General features: G+C 45.0%; 1 protein-coding gene across 3 annotated transcripts in view; it reads right to left on the reverse strand.

Annotated features, from left to right (window-relative positions):
- SHISA6 (shisa family member 6) overlaps nt 1-16460 on the reverse strand; it is a 289168-nt gene that overhangs the window by 139965 nt on the left and 132743 nt on the right. For 2 of the 3 annotated variants that reach the window (XM_070394078.1, XM_070394077.1), the window contains exon 3: nt 4204-4299. The exons of the other annotated variant lie outside the window; for it this stretch is intronic. In XM_070394078.1, the coding sequence (XP_070250179.1) occupies nt 4204-4299 (96 nt within the window). The remainder of the gene's footprint in view (nt 1-4203; nt 4300-16460) is intronic. 3 annotated transcript variants of the gene reach the window in all.

Consider the following 16460-nt stretch of genomic DNA (forward strand, 5'->3'; position numbering starts at 1 on the left):
CCCTAGCTGATGTCTCCCAGTCTCCTGGCTTCATGCCCCGTAAACTCCTACATTTATATTCCAGCTAGGACATCTCCCTGAACTTGACGTTTCCATGTGGATTATTAATAAGCATCTAAAACTTAATATGAAGCCAGAGTGAATTGACCTCGTCCTCAACTTCTGCCTAAACCCCGTCCCTCCCACAGTCTTCCATCTGTCTAATGCCTCAGGCGAAAAACATTTTGTGTGTCCTGTGGCCCAGAGTGGAAACCAGATCCTTAAATGGCCCCAGAGGCCACACTCTGACCTCAGCCTACTGCTCTCTCAGCTCTGCTGCTCCAGTCTCGCAGCTGTCCCCATGCAAGCCAGGTGGGCACTGCATCCCTGCTCCCTCGGCCTGGGAGACCCTTCCCAGAAATCCAGCTGACTCCATCCTTCACCGCCTTTGACTTTGCTCAAATGTCACCTTTCCCTAAAGTCTTCTGGATGTTCTTTTAAAAACTGCAAACCCTCCCTCCCTTTCCCCACCTCATTTTGCTCCACAGTTCTCAACTCCATCCCAGCATACTTCTTGCTTGACTTCTATGATCTCCTACTGTCTGCTGTGTCCTCAACGCCTGGAACAGTGGCTGGCACAGAGCAGATGCTCACGGGAAACGAATGCCTACATGGGCCACGGTGTGTGCCTTCTACAAAGGGGCAACCACTTTGGAGCTCCTGCCTTTTAGCAAAGGCTTTGGGATCCCTTTTCCCCTCTCTCTCATACATAGACACATCCCCTCTCTCCCTCTTTCTCATACACAGACACACCCCTCTCCCTGGCCCCTGGGATGGTGGAAAGGAACCAGTGAACAGGGAAAAATGCCAGAAGGCGAGCATAACCCAGCACATACGGAACCCAGCACGTCACAGCCACTGCAAGCTGCGTGCAGAGGACAGCTGCAGTGAGCATGTGTGTGCTTGCTGCCGCAGCCCAGGCCTGGGACTCACTAGGGGGTGTCACTGGGGTTAGCACTGTTGATGTTGAGGGGCTTCTGGAAAGAGATTGCTGGCTCTTTCTACCAGACTCAAGGAAAAACACCACCTGCCTGAAAGATTTTGACCACACTGCCTACATAGACTAGGGCCTCTGCAGTGTAGACAGACCCTGAAAAACTATTAGAGGGGCATGCGCCTCCTTTCTGAAAGGAGAGGCCCCGCAGATAGGGTGCTGGTGCTCTACTTCTTGGTCCGCCTCCTTTCGTCACGTCCTGTCTTGTAAAATGTACCTCTGATGAAGGCAGCCATCGGTCACTGCGCTCCCCAATGTGTGGTTCCCACTGAGCCACAGCCCAGGCTCCGCCTCGGCTCCTCCCTCTGTCAGGAGGCACAATCCCCAGGGCTGGAATTTGGAAGGGAACAGAGCTAACCATTGGATGCTGGCCTGGCCAGTGAACTCACCCACTTGGGTTTCAGTTTTTCACCTGGAACATGGGGATGACCGCAGTTCTCTGAGGTTGGAGGAGTCCTCACTGAAGCTGGAGTGCACGCCTGTCTCCGGAATGCCTCTGGGGCCCATGTGATGGAACATTCCAGCTCCCAATGAAGGCCACCAATGCCATTTAGAGCAGGGAGCACCCAGGCTTGGTTCTCAGGAAATCAGTCCCATTCGAAATGCACGTTAAATTCCGTGAGGTGGGTTGGTGGGGCAATGGTATTAACTTCAAAAGCATGGGTTGGCTACCCCATTAGTTCTGAGAGTTATAAAGGGTCTACACGATGGTCATGTGTCACCAGAAGGCCTTAGGCAAATGTAGGAAAAAAGAAGAAAAAAAAGGAATAAAGGAAGAGGGACCAGAAAAAGGTGGCGGCTGCAACGGAGAGAAAAGAATAAGGAAAGGAAGAAATGGAATGGAGGAGAATTAAACTCCCACGATGGAGACAGGTGCCGGGCTCCAGGTCTCTGAGGGGTCCCTCCCCAGGGTATTTACATGGGGTGGGTGTGCTTCCAGGTGCTGCTCAGAGTTGAACTTGGTTGGCTGGGAATGAAGGGAGAATGGAGCTTGGGCCTTTTCCAGAGCTCTAGGTTGCATGAGGACTAAGGAGGCCCTGACATTAGAAGAGAATCCTCATTTCCAAAGCAGCCCCCCCCCCCCCGCCCCGCCCCACATCTCTTTGCTCATGAAACTTTGGTTACAATCTAAGTAGGAAAATACATGAAAGGTACATTCCTGGAAAGAGGCGGTTTCAGAGGACTTAGGGTGGCAGAGAATGGAGAAGACCTGGTAGAGGTCATGGGCAAGCAATGGACACGGGGAGTTCAGGCCATGCATGCACAGGTGGGCAGGGTAAGGCCAAGGTAAGATGGGGAGATAATGATAGTAGCCAAAGCAAAGCCTCCACACACGGGCAGGGTAAGCTCCCTGGATGTCCTGGGTGACAGTGACCTAACGGACAGGTAGCCATAGAGAATGAGCTTTATGTTGCTCTGACGGAGGTCCAGTTAATTTGAAAGCAGGCTTATGTCCATAGCCTGAGAAATGCATGATCCGCTTCCCTGTGGCTCTGGTCCCATCTCCTCCTCTCGGCCTCTTGGACCCTTGCTGCTCACACTGGCCTCCCTCCTACTTCCTGACACCACGAGAAAGCTTCTACCTCAGGGCCTTCCTGTCGCCTCCGCCTGGGATGCTGCTCTCTGCTCATCACTACCTCATCCGAGAGGCCTTCTCTGCCCACTGTGGCTTCCCGCCTCACAACTCCCTGCCTCCCTGCACTTGTCATCAGGAACTAATTTTGCCTGCTTCCCCCAATGGATGATAAGCTCCATAAGAACAGATTCTATTTGGTTTACTTCTGAAGACTGCTTAGCCCATGCAAGCCTCATGAAATATTTGAACGAATGTGTGAACCCAAAGCAGTAAGTATATATAACGTGAGTTCTATTGATTGATTGGTGTTTCAGGGTGGACCACCTACAAGGAGTAGGGAGAAGGGTGGGAAACCACTGCAGTTCAGAAACCCCGACTGCAACCTCATGAGACCCCAAGGCAGGAGCACCCGGCTCAGCTGCTCCCAAATCCCTGAACCGCAGGAACTATGTGCGCTAACAAATGTTTGTTATTCTTTTAAAATGCTACCTGTTGGAGTGATTTGTGTCACAGTGGCAGGTAATGATCACAAAGGAGATGGCACGGCGGTGGGCCAGCCCAGGTTTGAGTTGATATGGGACGACCAGGATTGTGTCTCTCACTGGTTAACTGTGCAGCCCCTTTCCGCTTCCGGAGCCAGCTGGTCCCAATTTGATTCTGCAACTCTTATTAGCCACGAATGCCACCCGTATCCTCAATAAACTTTATTTAGACACAAATAGACACAACAGAAGATACATACACAGATACAGATTATTTTCTCTACAGGAGGAACAGACATCACAGAGGGAATTTAAAAAGTAGGTGCATGGAATGTAAGAAAATATTGCAAAGTCCTGGTTCACTCACACTGAACACAGACACATATTTCAGAGGGGGACAGGGATACGCCATCCCTACGGCAAGCTCACAGTGGATCTGTAACAGTGCACAGGTGTGGGGAAGGTAACTCTTGAAGTGACAGAATGCTCACAACACTAGCAGGACTCGGCTTAAACGAAAGACAGAATCGAGGAGCCGGACCCCGCACAGATGCTCTGCAAGCTGCCAGCGAGGTCCTAAAGCAACTTGGCAGAAAGGCTACATTAGCTGTCATCTTGCGGCTTGAAGGTCTGGAACCTCCACCGTGGTGTGCGCGCCAGAGAGAGTTAACAGAGACACACTGAGGACGTGGCGACTCGACATGCATGCTGGCTTCGAAACCCACGGTACAGAGCATGGACAACAGGTTATAAAATGTGGCTTTGAAAAAAAAAGGAATAATAGCCAAGAAGACAACGAATGCTTTGCAAATGCTGCCACATCCACGGCAGTGTTTCCCACTGCACCGCCTGCGGGTCCCCACCGGGAGCCATCGGCCTCTGTGTCCTGCTCCACACCACGGTGGAGCGGGGTGGATGTCTCTTGCAAGTCTCTCATTGCCCTCTACAGTCACTCCTGTCAGAGCCATGCCTGTCACCAGAACAAGCTGCGGTGGAACCACCCCACATACTCCTGTCCCGACAGGCCTCTGGCCTCCACACCATCTTCGCGTTTCAGATCGGGGGTCCCTAGGCCACCTCTGTATTTTAGTAAAAAATGGTTTCCACTGTACCCTTCGTGTGTCCTCTTCCTAATGTGACAAATCCGGATGAGATGAAGTTATGGAGATCAGCTCCTCCACTTCGGTAAGCATCCTTCCCATAATGTCCTGCAAGAAGACGGGGCACAATTACCTGTGCATCCATGACACCACAAGGACCAGCTCACCAGCAGCAGCTGCACTGAATGTCCAGCCAGCGGCTAAGGCAGAGGTAGAAGCAGTCAAGAACAAATACATACATATACTTTGACAAATGTATATGTAAATATATAATATATAATAAAAATATATAATATATTTCATCATATAAATATATAGTAATATATCATAAATATAAATATATTTATATATAGTCAGTATATATTACTGTGCAACAAAGTATATATTATATATATATATACATATATATATGTATATATATATATGTATATATATATATTGCAATAAAGAAAGACGTTCTGGGAAGGTCACACTGAGAGTTGAAAGCAGAGTGGGTGGTAGTTGGTCCGACGGTTGTGGGTTATTGTTAAGCTGAAAGCAGAGTGGGTGGAGAGACACGTGGCTTGGTTTCGGCATTTCTGCCTGAGCACACCGGACATCGGTCTATTTGTCCTACCATCCTCTCTTTTGCCTCAGCTTCCTTCCTTCTCTGTCTTGCCTTATTCATTTGTTTTCTTTCTTCCCAAAGCGTGGAGGCAGGGGTCTGATCGGGATGGCTCTGTGTATGTGTATGTTTACGAGTCACAGCACATCCTATGGAACCACACAGCCTGGGGCTTAGGAGAAGCCCAGCATCACTGAAGCTGGCGAGTAGAATGGGCCCTGAAACATTGGAGAAAGAGTTCTGTGCTGGCCTGTCCTGAATTTCTGCAACACGATCTATCCCTCGCAGCCTAGTGTATCTGTCTACCTGGGTGGTGTGAGGAAAGACTGAGGCACACTAGGATTCTGGAAGAAGAAATTAAAAGAGCAGGAGAGTTAATGTTCTGCTCTGACATTTGCAATACGCTTGAAATGCAGACACTGTGAAGAAAGACAGGACACCCTATATTAAATACTAGAGGCCCAGTGCACGAAATTTGTGCAGGAGTAAGGTTCCTAGCAGCTGCTGGCTGCCTGCCACTGCTGGCTGGGGCCTCCCTTGCCACAGTTGGCCAGCCGGCCCCATCCCTTGGTCGAACTCCCGGTCAAACTCCCAGTTGAGGGGACAATTTGCATATTAGGCTTTTATTATGTAGGATAATCACAAAGCTGTAGAAAATTCGCACCAGTGCATTGAAAAGAAAAAGACTGAAAGAAAATACACCCGGTACTGACAACTGTCTTCATGTAGTTGGAACACAACTTCTCTCCTTTCAATGTTTCTATATTTCCCAAGGTTTTTTTTTTTTTCTATAACGAGTATGTAACTTTCATCATTTAAATAGGTAAAATGAATTTCTAATAGAAAGATGTGTGACTAGTGTAAAGGCAACCAAGACCATACTTTTTCTTAGCAGAGCACCTTGTGCATTAGCAGATCTCAAACTTGGGTGCAGGTCAGAATCATCTGGAAGTTTTTACAAACACGGTTGTCTAGACACTCTTCTGGGGTTCCGATTCATTTGGCGGGGCCTGGGCTTGGGGCAGCGCATTTCTGGGGAGCTCTCTAGGTGGCTATCATGTGCCACGTGGAAGGAGAACGCTGCCCTAGAGCCATGGAGACACAGCCTAAATGAGTTTACTCCCAAGGGCTCAAGGACCATCTGCTGGGACCCTTGTGGGTGCCAGAACCACCCACTATGTAAGGTCCCAGCTCCCTAATGCTCCCTCGCCCTTCCTTCTCCCACATCAGCCATTCTCAAACCTGATTGTGGATCAGAAAAAACAGGAGGGCATGTTCAAACAGACTACCGGTGCCCTGCTGGAGTTTCTGGTTAGTACATCTGGGATGGGGCGCAAGATTCTGCATTGCTGTCAAGTTGCCTGGGGATGCTGGGCTACTGGGCCCAGGGACCAACTCTGGCAACCACTGTCCCAGTGTGTCAGGAGCATAAGAAAACGGTACCGCTGTTTCCCTCAGCCCCTCCACTCTGAATAAGTGTCTCATTCCTCAGGGCACACAGCTTTCCACGAGGAACTCTCTTGCTCTAAAATACTGGGGTTGCAGCCCAGAATTTTATAGAAGAGAAGAATTATTGGAGCTGAACTAAGAGGCTTCTGCCCGGATCCCAAGCCATATCACAGCCCCAGAAACCAGACTCTAGTACTGAGAGAAACTCATCGTCATCAGAGAATGAAGGAGGAAGGGAAGGGCTGTGGGGAGGGGTGTGCTGTAAGTCCGCGACAGAGGAACCCTTGTCCTGGAACGCAATCACTTTCTCTCCATCCCATCTCCTGACAACAGAAGAGTAAGGAAAGGAAGTAATAAATCAGAACCCTCATAAATTTGGATCTCATTAATTCAGAACCTGTGGTACACCCTGCCGAATCTGGGCTGGTTTATTTTTGTGCTCCTTATAAATAAAAATTTTGATAAACAAATCAATATGGAGGAAGCTGGAACATATAAAACGGTGCCTGTGCTACTTACAATCATCTTTATCTGTCAGCCGGAACAAGCGGCCTTGGGACTTTTGCCCTAGTGCTTTGGGACTGTGCTGTCAGAAAGGAAACTGACAGTTCCTGATCACCTACTACGTGCCAGGCAGAGGGGCAGCTGGAAATGCAGCTTAATTTTTTGCACAATAATTATGAACATGTAGCATGATACAATTTACAAAGATTCTTCACATATGCTATTTATTTAACACTTGTATCACTACTGCATGGTAACTTGTCTATTATTATTTATTTCCCCATTTTATTGATGGAAAAACTGAGGCCAAAGTCCACAATCTTTCCACAACTCGTACGCTTGCAACCTCACCCTGGGACCTGCCGCGCGCCATGGTGACCCCTCTCTGAGACGTCAGCCGGGACCCAGTGGGCACACTGGGCCAGAAGTCCACCTGCGGACGAACAAGTGCAGCGAAGTTGGAGCTCAGAAGTGTTGAGCTTCAAGGACTGAGGTTTTGAACTGAGAAAAGGAAGGAGATGCTGAGGGGCCAGGACCAAAAGCATTGGACAGGAATAAAGAATTTATGGTCAAATCAGTTTGGAAATCACTGAGTTGAATGAAAAGTAACCATGGCAACTGTGTCCAGGGGCCTGCCAGTGAGCACCCCACTCTCCAGGGAGCCTTCAGGCTTTTCAAAGCCGTCTCTTGGGACACTTCTGAGGAGGGCACAGTGGCAGTTTCTGCTTTTGCTCAAGCCAGGCTCCTCAGACGTGAACACACCAGACTTACCTGGATGCACACAGATTGCCGGGTCCCAGTACCGAAGTCCTCCCTTAGTAGGTCAGAGGTGAGGCCTGATCCTGTGCATTTCTAGCAAGTTCTCAGGTGATGCTGTGGATAACCCAGGACCAGGAACCACACTTTATGAATAGTATGTTAGAGAGAACTGGCGATAGGTCACTCCTCCGCTGGATACAGGAGGTCAAAGTCTAGAAGATTTATGCCTCCCGTGTCCTCCAAAGAGCTGGTTTAGTCTGAGCAAGGGCAGTGTGAGGAGAAGAATGGCTGGTAAAAGTGGAGCCTGCACAGTGGACAGAGAGAGGGGAGCCAGCCCCGAGTCTGCCCTGGTGATACACTGAGTTCATCAGGTGATGATGTGAATGGTATGAATGGGGATCACAGAATCCTTTTGCCACAACACAAACTACCACGTCATTCTCCATCTGGAAGTCCTGAGGCAGGAGGCCAAAGGAATGCAGACACTGTCCAAAGTGCATTTGCAGAGAAACAGCAGGGCTCCAGGAAGAAATGAGCAAGAGCTCTGTGGGCACCCCTGGTCGGAGTGTGAGCACCCCTGCACTGAGCGAGAGCACGCCCATGTCACATCAGAGGCAAGGACACACCCGAGCAGTAACAAGGGTGGCCTCGGGCTGCACAGCCTGCCCGCCACCGCCTGAACGGAACTGTACAAAGGGGCACAGCCTCCAGTCTGCCGCTGGCCCTCACCATCCCCACCACAGGAAGTCACAGCACAGCTGCCCGCAGGAGACAGTCGAGAGCTAAAGAGAAGTTGGAGGCTTGTTCTGGGAGATGCTGGTGGCTCTGATCGCAAGGCAGCCCTGAGTGAGGAGGGGGAATGTTTCTGTGTAAAGGAGATTTGCTACAAGAAACAGGAGGGAAAAATTAGGTAATATCTGAACGGTGATCTCAATAAGACTTAAGAGAACGTTGCATCTGTGAAATTACATCCACAGCCACAGAGAGAAGCAGACTGATCAGGAACGTTCACCTGAGCTGCATTATGGACAACAGAGGGGATACTGAAGGAAACTGGTGAAGAAAACCCAAATGAAAGAGGTGGATGAAGGACAGAGAGACAGAAACAAGGGGAGAAAAGAAGGGACAGGACATCTCTGGTAGCTACTATTTCTTTTTTTAAAATCTCTCTATATAAAAGGCTAATATGCTAAGTGTCCAACAGTCCAAACGGCATGATGTGCACTGACCACCAGGGGCAGATGCTTAATGCAGGAGCTGTCGAGCTGCAGTGACTTGGCAGTGGCAGTTCTCAGGTGACGCACCCCAAAACCAGAGAGGAGGGAGCCCGATTCCTCCCGGAGCTGCACAATTCCGCCTTCGGCATTGGGTTATGTTGTTGCTGGGGCACTGTTGGCCCTGAATCTGGTTTACTGCACACTTGCATTTGCATTCCACACCCTGTATGACAGCAACTTTGCAGAGTGCCCTCTTGCACTCTGGGACCCCTCGGGGGACGTCAGAGAACTGATTTCGGCCTGATCCCCACAGGCCAGGCCAAGGGACCCCACCTGCCAGTGGGACCCTGCTCACTCCACAGAAGCCAGGGACAGGCTGCAGGAGGTTGGCTCCAGGGCATGTTTGGCCCATCTTGCTCAGTCCTGCCCCGCCAACCATCTTCTAATTAATTTCCTTTCAATGTGCACAAATCCTTGCACCGGTCACTAGTGTATATGTATTTTTATTACAGAGAGGAAGGGAGAGGGAGAAGGAGAGAGAGATAGAAACATCAGTGATGAGAGGGAATCATTGATCGGCTGCCTCCTGCACGTCTGCACTGGGGACCGAACCTGCAACCTGGACATGTGCCCCTGACCAAGAATCGAACTATGACCTCCTGGTTCATAGGTCAATGCTCAACCAGTAAGGCACACAGGCCGGGCTAGAAGCTACTGTTTTATATAATATTCTCAGAAGAGGGTCAGAAGGGGTAATTCAGATGAAATTATTAAAATTTATTTTTTTTCTGATGGAAGACTTTACTTTTTAGATTAATAAAAGGATCAAGCATCAGACTATATATTAGAAGGACCAGTATCTAAGTATACTCTAGTGAAATCCCATTTTAAAAAATAAAGGGAACAAAACCATCTTCATAAAACACCAAGCCTATAGGAAGTGAAACAACCTCCCCAGGTTTTTGAAAACTATTTCTGCAGAGGTAGGACGGGTACTGGTTGCAGAACACACTCTGGACACACTGACAAGATTCCAACCTTTTTATGCATCTGTCTCCTCAAATGCAAAAGGGAAACAACAATAATACCCATTTCATATGTTGTTGAGAAGATTAAATGAGTTACTATATATAAGGCATTTAGAACAATACTACTAAGTGCTAACTAAGGGTTTGCCAATATTTTTGAGTAGAGATTTTTTATTCCATTCCTCTAAAACTCATTAAAAATAATGAAAAAAAGAAACAATAGAAAAACTTTCTTCAGAAAGAAATACCAGACACACACATATATACAAATACAGGAAAATGCAAAAAAAAAAAAAAATTTCAAAGAGAACTAGAGACTGAAATATAAAAAAAAGCAAACTTTAATATGTTAGAAAAGAATATTAGAGAATATGTTAATAATATCAAAGCGGGGAGGGGTTTTTAAACAGGAATCAAAAGATACAGACTATAAAATCCTCAACAAAATATTAGCAAATCTGATCCAGAAAGACATAAAAAAGGTCATACACCATGACCAAGTGGGATTTATTCCAGGGATGCAAGGCTAACACATATTTGCAAATCAATAAATGTGATACATTACATAAACAAATTGAAAGACAAAAGTCGCATGATCATATCAATAGATGCAGAAAAAGAATTCGACAAAATCTAACACCCATTTTTGATAAAAACTGCCAGCACAGTGGGAATAGAGGAATCCTATCTCGATATAATAAAGGCCATATATGACAAACCTACAGCCAATATCATATTCAATGTGCAAAAACTAAAACCATTTCCCCCAAGAACAGGAACTAGACATGGATGTCCACTTTCACCACTCTTATTCAACATAGTATGGAAAATGCTAGCTACAGCAATCAGACAAGAAGAAAACATAAAAGGCATCTAAATTGGAAAGGAGGAAGTAAAACTCTCATTATTCGCTGATGACATGATATTGTACATAGAAAACCCTAAAGACTCCACCAAAAAACTACTAGATTTAATAAAGAAATTCAGCAATGTAACAGGATACAAAATTAATACCCAGAAATCGATGGCATTTTTATATACCATAATGAATTCCCAGAGAGAGAAATTAAATAATCCCATTTACCATTGCAGCAAAAAATTAAGGTACTTAGGAATAAACTTAATCAAGGAGATAAAAGACTTGTACTCTGAAAACTACAGGACACTGAATAAAAGAGCTAGAAGAAGATATACCATGTTCATGGATTGGTAGAATTAACATAATTAAAATGTCCATACTACCTAAAGCACTCTATAGATTCAATGCACTCCTATTAAAATACCAACAGCATATTTCACAGATCTAGAATAAGTACTTCAAAGATTCATATGGAACCCTGAATAGATTGTGTTGTGTAATATCCACAACACAATCTTGAGAAAGAAGAACAAAGTTGGAGGGATCACAATACCAAATATCAAGTTATATTACAAAACCACTGTAACAAAAAAGCCTAGTACTGGCACAATAACAGGCATATAGATCAATGAAACAAAACAGAGAACCCAGAAATCTACGCAAGCCATTATGCTCAATAAATATTTGACTATGGAGGCAAGAGCATACAATGGAGTCAAGACAGTCTCTTCAATAAATGGTGTTGGGCAAACTGGACAGATACATGCGAAAAAATGAAACTAGACCACCAACTTATACCATACACAAGAATAAACTCAAAATGGATAAAAGACTTAAATGTAAGTTGTGAAACCATAAAAATCCTAGAAGAAACTATAGGCAGAAAAAATCTCAGACATCTCTCATAGCAATATGTTTGAGGATATATCTCCTAAGGGAAGGGAAACTAATGAGAAAATAAACAAATGGGACTACATCAAAATCAAAAGCTTCTGCATAGCAAAAGAAACCATGAAAAAAATGTAAGGGGAGCCCACTGTATGGGAGAACATATTTGGTAATGATACATCTGATAAAGAGTTAATATCCAAAATATATAGGGAACTCATAAAACTTAACAAAAGGAAGACAAACAATTAAAAAATGGGTAAAGGACCTAAATAGATACTTCTCCAAGATAGATGGTCAAGAGACATATGAAAAAATGCTCAAAGTCACTAATCATCAGAGAGATGAAAATTAAAATGACAGTGAGGTAATCGCTTCACACCTGTCAGAATGGCTACCATCAACAAATCAACAAATGACAAGTGCTGGCGAGGATGTGGAGAAAAGGGAACCCTAGTGCACTGCTGGTGGGAATGCAGGCTGGTGCAGCCATTATGGAAAACAGTATGGAGTTTCCTCAAAAAATTAAATATGAGCCCCAACTGGTTTGGCTCAGTGGACAGAACGTCAGCCTGCGGACTCAAGGGTCCCAGTTCAATTCCAGACAAGGGCATGTACCTTGGTTGCGGGCGCATACCCAGTAGGGAGTGTGCAGAAGGCAGCTGATCGATGTTTCTCTCTCATCGATGTTTCTAACTCTCTATCCCTCTCCCTTCCTCTCTGTAAAAAATCAATAAAATATATATTTTTAAAAAATTAAATATGGAACTGCCATTTGACCCAGTGATCTTACTTCGAGGAATATATCCCCCAAAATCAGAAACACCAATCAGAAAGGATATATACACCCGTATGTTCACAGCAGCACAATTTACAACAGCTAAGATCTGGAAACAGCCCAAGTGCCCATCAGCAGATGAGTGGATAAAAAAGCTGTGGTACTTTTACACCATGAAATACTTTGCAGCAGTAAATAAGAATGATCTCTTACCCTTTGAGACAGCATGAATGGACCTGGAGAGTATTATGCTAAGCAAAATAAGCCAGTCAGAGAAAGACAAATATCACATGACCTCACTTATATGTGGAATCTAATGAACAAAATAAACTGTTGAACAAAATAGATCCAGAGACAGAAGCATAGAACAGACTGTGGAATCTCAGAGGGAAGGTAGGAGTGGATGGGTGGGTGGGAAAAGATCAACCAAAGAACTTGTATGCATATATGCATAACCCATGGACACAGACAATAGGGTGGTGAAGGTCTGGGGCAGGGGCAGGCGGTGGGGGCGGGCTAGAAGGGGTCAATGGGGAAAAAAGGGACATCGGTAATACTTTGCACAATAAAGAGGTTCAAAAAGGTACAGACTAAAGAGGAATCATCTAAAAAATTTTAAACTGTGATACATAAAAAGCAATAATAAAACTACAAGTCAAGCACTAGAAATATATATTTACATTAATATCCAGAACACACAGATAACTGCAAATTAATCAGAAAGTAAGACAACACTCTAGAAAAACTAGGCAGAAGAGATCATAGAAAAGTCACAGAGGAGAAAATGTGAAGGGACAATATACACAGTGGTGTTCAATCTCACAAGTAATCAGGGAAAGCCAAATTAAAACCGTAATGAGACAGCATTTCACACCCCGTAGACTGCAAAAGTGAAGATGCTGAGACTACCACCACAGCTAAGCAACAACAAGACCTCCCGCACTCTCTGGTGGAAGTGTAAATTGGAAAGAACTTTGGTACTGGCTAATACAGGTGAAGACGGATAGGTCATAAAACCAGCAATTCCACCTTCAGGTATATGCCCTAGATAAATCCTCACATAAGTGCATAATAAAATATGAGTAACATGCTAATATGCAATATTGTTTGTAATAAAGACAAACTGGGAAAAAGCCCTCTGTTCCTCCCAAGAGAGAAGTGACAAATAGTGTTCTAGTCATGCAATGGAATCCTACACAACCATGCAAATGAAATGAACCAGCGCTCTCAGTATCAACATGGATGAGTTCACAATTAGAGTTGAGTCCACTAAGCAAGCTAAAGAAAAACACGATGACATCATCAGGATGACATCATCTGGAGAGTTTCAGACCATGCAGGACAACCCTCTGTTGTCTGCGGATATGTGCATATGTGGTGTTATACAGGTACAGGAAGTTCAGGGGAATGACAGACACTGACTTCAGGAACAGACAGGCCACTTCCGGCGGTAGAGGGGGAATGTGATTGAGGAAGGGTATAGGAAGTTCTTCTGTGTTTTATTTCTTATGCTGGATAGTTGGGAAGATGTTCTGACTGCTAAATAGTTCTTTATTTATTTTGTTTAATGACAGAGAGGTAGGGAGATAGATGATAGATAGATATGTAGATAGATAGATAGATAGATAGATAGGATAAATACATAGATAGGTGCTGGATAGATAGACAATTGATAGGTCATTAGTTAATTAGCTAGTTAGCTAGTTAGTTTTTGGTTAACTAACTGTTACCAAGGAACTTATCCACTGCCAGATAATCCTCCAACAATCAAGGAAACAAAGAATCTCCAGATTTTAAGAACTCAGAGAACAAAATACCCACATGCCTCACCAAGGAAAAGAAAAAGCTGCCTGATGATATTCGCCAAACAAAATAAAACTACAGAATTCCTAAACCATAAATGCACTTATTTATAATCTTCAAGAGATACACAAACCCCAGAATTCACTAAGGAAAGATTGGTACCAGAGATTTTTAACATCGAACAAACGGTCTTTATTGATGGCAATAAAGTTAAGTGATAAGAAGCCACCCTGTAAAATCTGGTAGGCAAACAAGGCAGAGAGAGTACACCACTGCGATGAAATAAAGCCAAGAGTAGCTTCTGTGATGGGGGACAACTCTCCATCTTTTGCGCCTGCTTGAAATGCAAAGCATGCGCCCAGCGCAGACACCGGTCATCTCAGGAAAGCTGACAGGGGCTCAGATGGTCCGGGGCCTGCTATGCAGTCACCTCACTGTGGAAAATATGCCACAGACAGAAATCAAAACACATGTCAACCCCCAGAAACATTTTAATACATGTGAGAGAGGGGTTTTCCTTTGTTTACAAAAAGCTCAATCATATCAGTAATAAAAATAATAATGAAACATTAGAAAAATGCACAAGGAATATGAATAGGTAATTATCACCTCAAAAAAAAACACACAACAAAAATAAATTTAAAGACCAATGGAAATATAAAGATATGATTAATCTTAATTCATAATTAAGAAAATGCAAATCAAAATATGAAGTACCATTTTAAAAAATGAACTGGCTAACCTTACCTGTGTGGTGACCCAAGGCCAGGGGAACGGGCTCCCACTGCTGCTGATGGGAGTGTAAAGTAGTGGTGCCTACTTGAAGGGTGGGCTTTTTGCTTAGCATCTCACGCTAGGAGTTTACCCTGCACATATGCCCTTAAGTTTTTCCATAATATTTGAGCCAGGCTACACAGTGCAGTGTTGGTTGCAATAGTTCTGTCAAGGGGGTGGGGTGGGGAGGTGAGGATTAAGTAATGTCATGTCATGGAATATTATGCAGCTGTTAAAAAGAACGAGGCAGAGCTGTATGTGCTGATATGGGAAAATCTTCAAGATATTAAAAGTTAAAAAAAAGAGCAAGGTATAAAGCAGGTGTCCTCAAACTTTTTAAACAGGCGGCCAATTCACTGTCCCTCAGACCGTTGGCAGGCCGGACTATAGTTTAAAAAAAAACTACGAACAAATTCCTATGCACACTGCACATATCGTATTTTGAAGTAAAAAAAACAAAACGGGAACAAATACAATAGTTGTATTTGCATGTGGCCCGAGGGCCGTAGTTTGAGGACCCCTGGTATAAAGCAATGTTTCAGTATGCTCCCTTTCATATAAATAAGAGTGAAAATAGTATGCACAAAAAATATACAGAAACCCATTGTAGGTAGGATGATTCGTACAAACCATTTTTTTTTTTCTGGAAATAAATCATGCATACAAAATACTGAAACTTCCTTTCCTTTGGGGAAAGGGTCTGGAATGAAGGGAGAGAGATATTTACTTCTGAGGGTTATTACTTTCTTTACTGTGTGACTTTTCTAAACGCGCATACACGTTATTTTAATTTTTGTACTATTTACAGAGTTCACCTGGAATTAGGGAGTGGGCCATTCTTTGATTTCCTCTTTGTCCTTCTTTATATGCAAAAACTCTAATAAATGCCGTTTTATAAAAAGAAGTATGAGGGCCAGGGAGTGAGAGGGGCCACTTTTCCTTGTGTAAATGACAAGGCATTTATCAAGCGCAGATCCTATACCCACCTGGCAGGAGGGTGCTAAGGATTAAGTAAGATCCTGTTATAAACCATTTCACCTGCTACTCGGCAGCAATAAGCCTCAATACATGGGAGCGCTACTCACTTGGAGACTCCAGTCTTTCCTCTTTCCCGGGTGGGGAACTCCCTGGGGTCCTCTTACTCTGCTTGTGCCCCGAGCTGCCCTCGGGCCAGGAGTCAAGAGCAGAGGAGCTGGAGAGAGTGTGGGCTCCGCTATCTGGCCTGATGGGTCTCGCCCTGGGAACCCCAAGGTTCCTTCCAGCTCCCCGGAGCCCACACCAAGTCTGCACATGGGGAGAAGGCTGGGACCAGGAGGCCTGTGTTCCTCTATGCTGCCACTCCTGCTGAGTGAATGAGGCAGCTCTGAGCGCCCTCACCAAGGTGAGCTGGGTGCAGGCCAGGCCTGATTGCAGATTGCATCGACAGTGGCTGTTGACTAGTTTTACTGGGAACGCTTTATGTATGTCATAGCTAGTGCTTGCTCACAAAGCGCAGGAGGACTGTTTCTTCCAGAGTCTATGGAGTTGGCAGAGATGTCGGGAAATACTTTGGGTAACGCCCCCTCTCTGGCATCTTCCCTCTGCTGATGCTGTAATCAGGGACCTG

The sequence above is a fragment of the Myotis yumanensis genome, unplaced genomic scaffold (genome assembly GCF_028538775.1).
Source record: "Myotis yumanensis isolate MYYU_CA2020_CCGP unplaced genomic scaffold, mMyoYum1.0.hap1 SCAF_16, whole genome shotgun sequence".
NCBI lineage: Eukaryota > Metazoa > Chordata > Mammalia > Chiroptera > Vespertilionidae > Myotis > Myotis yumanensis.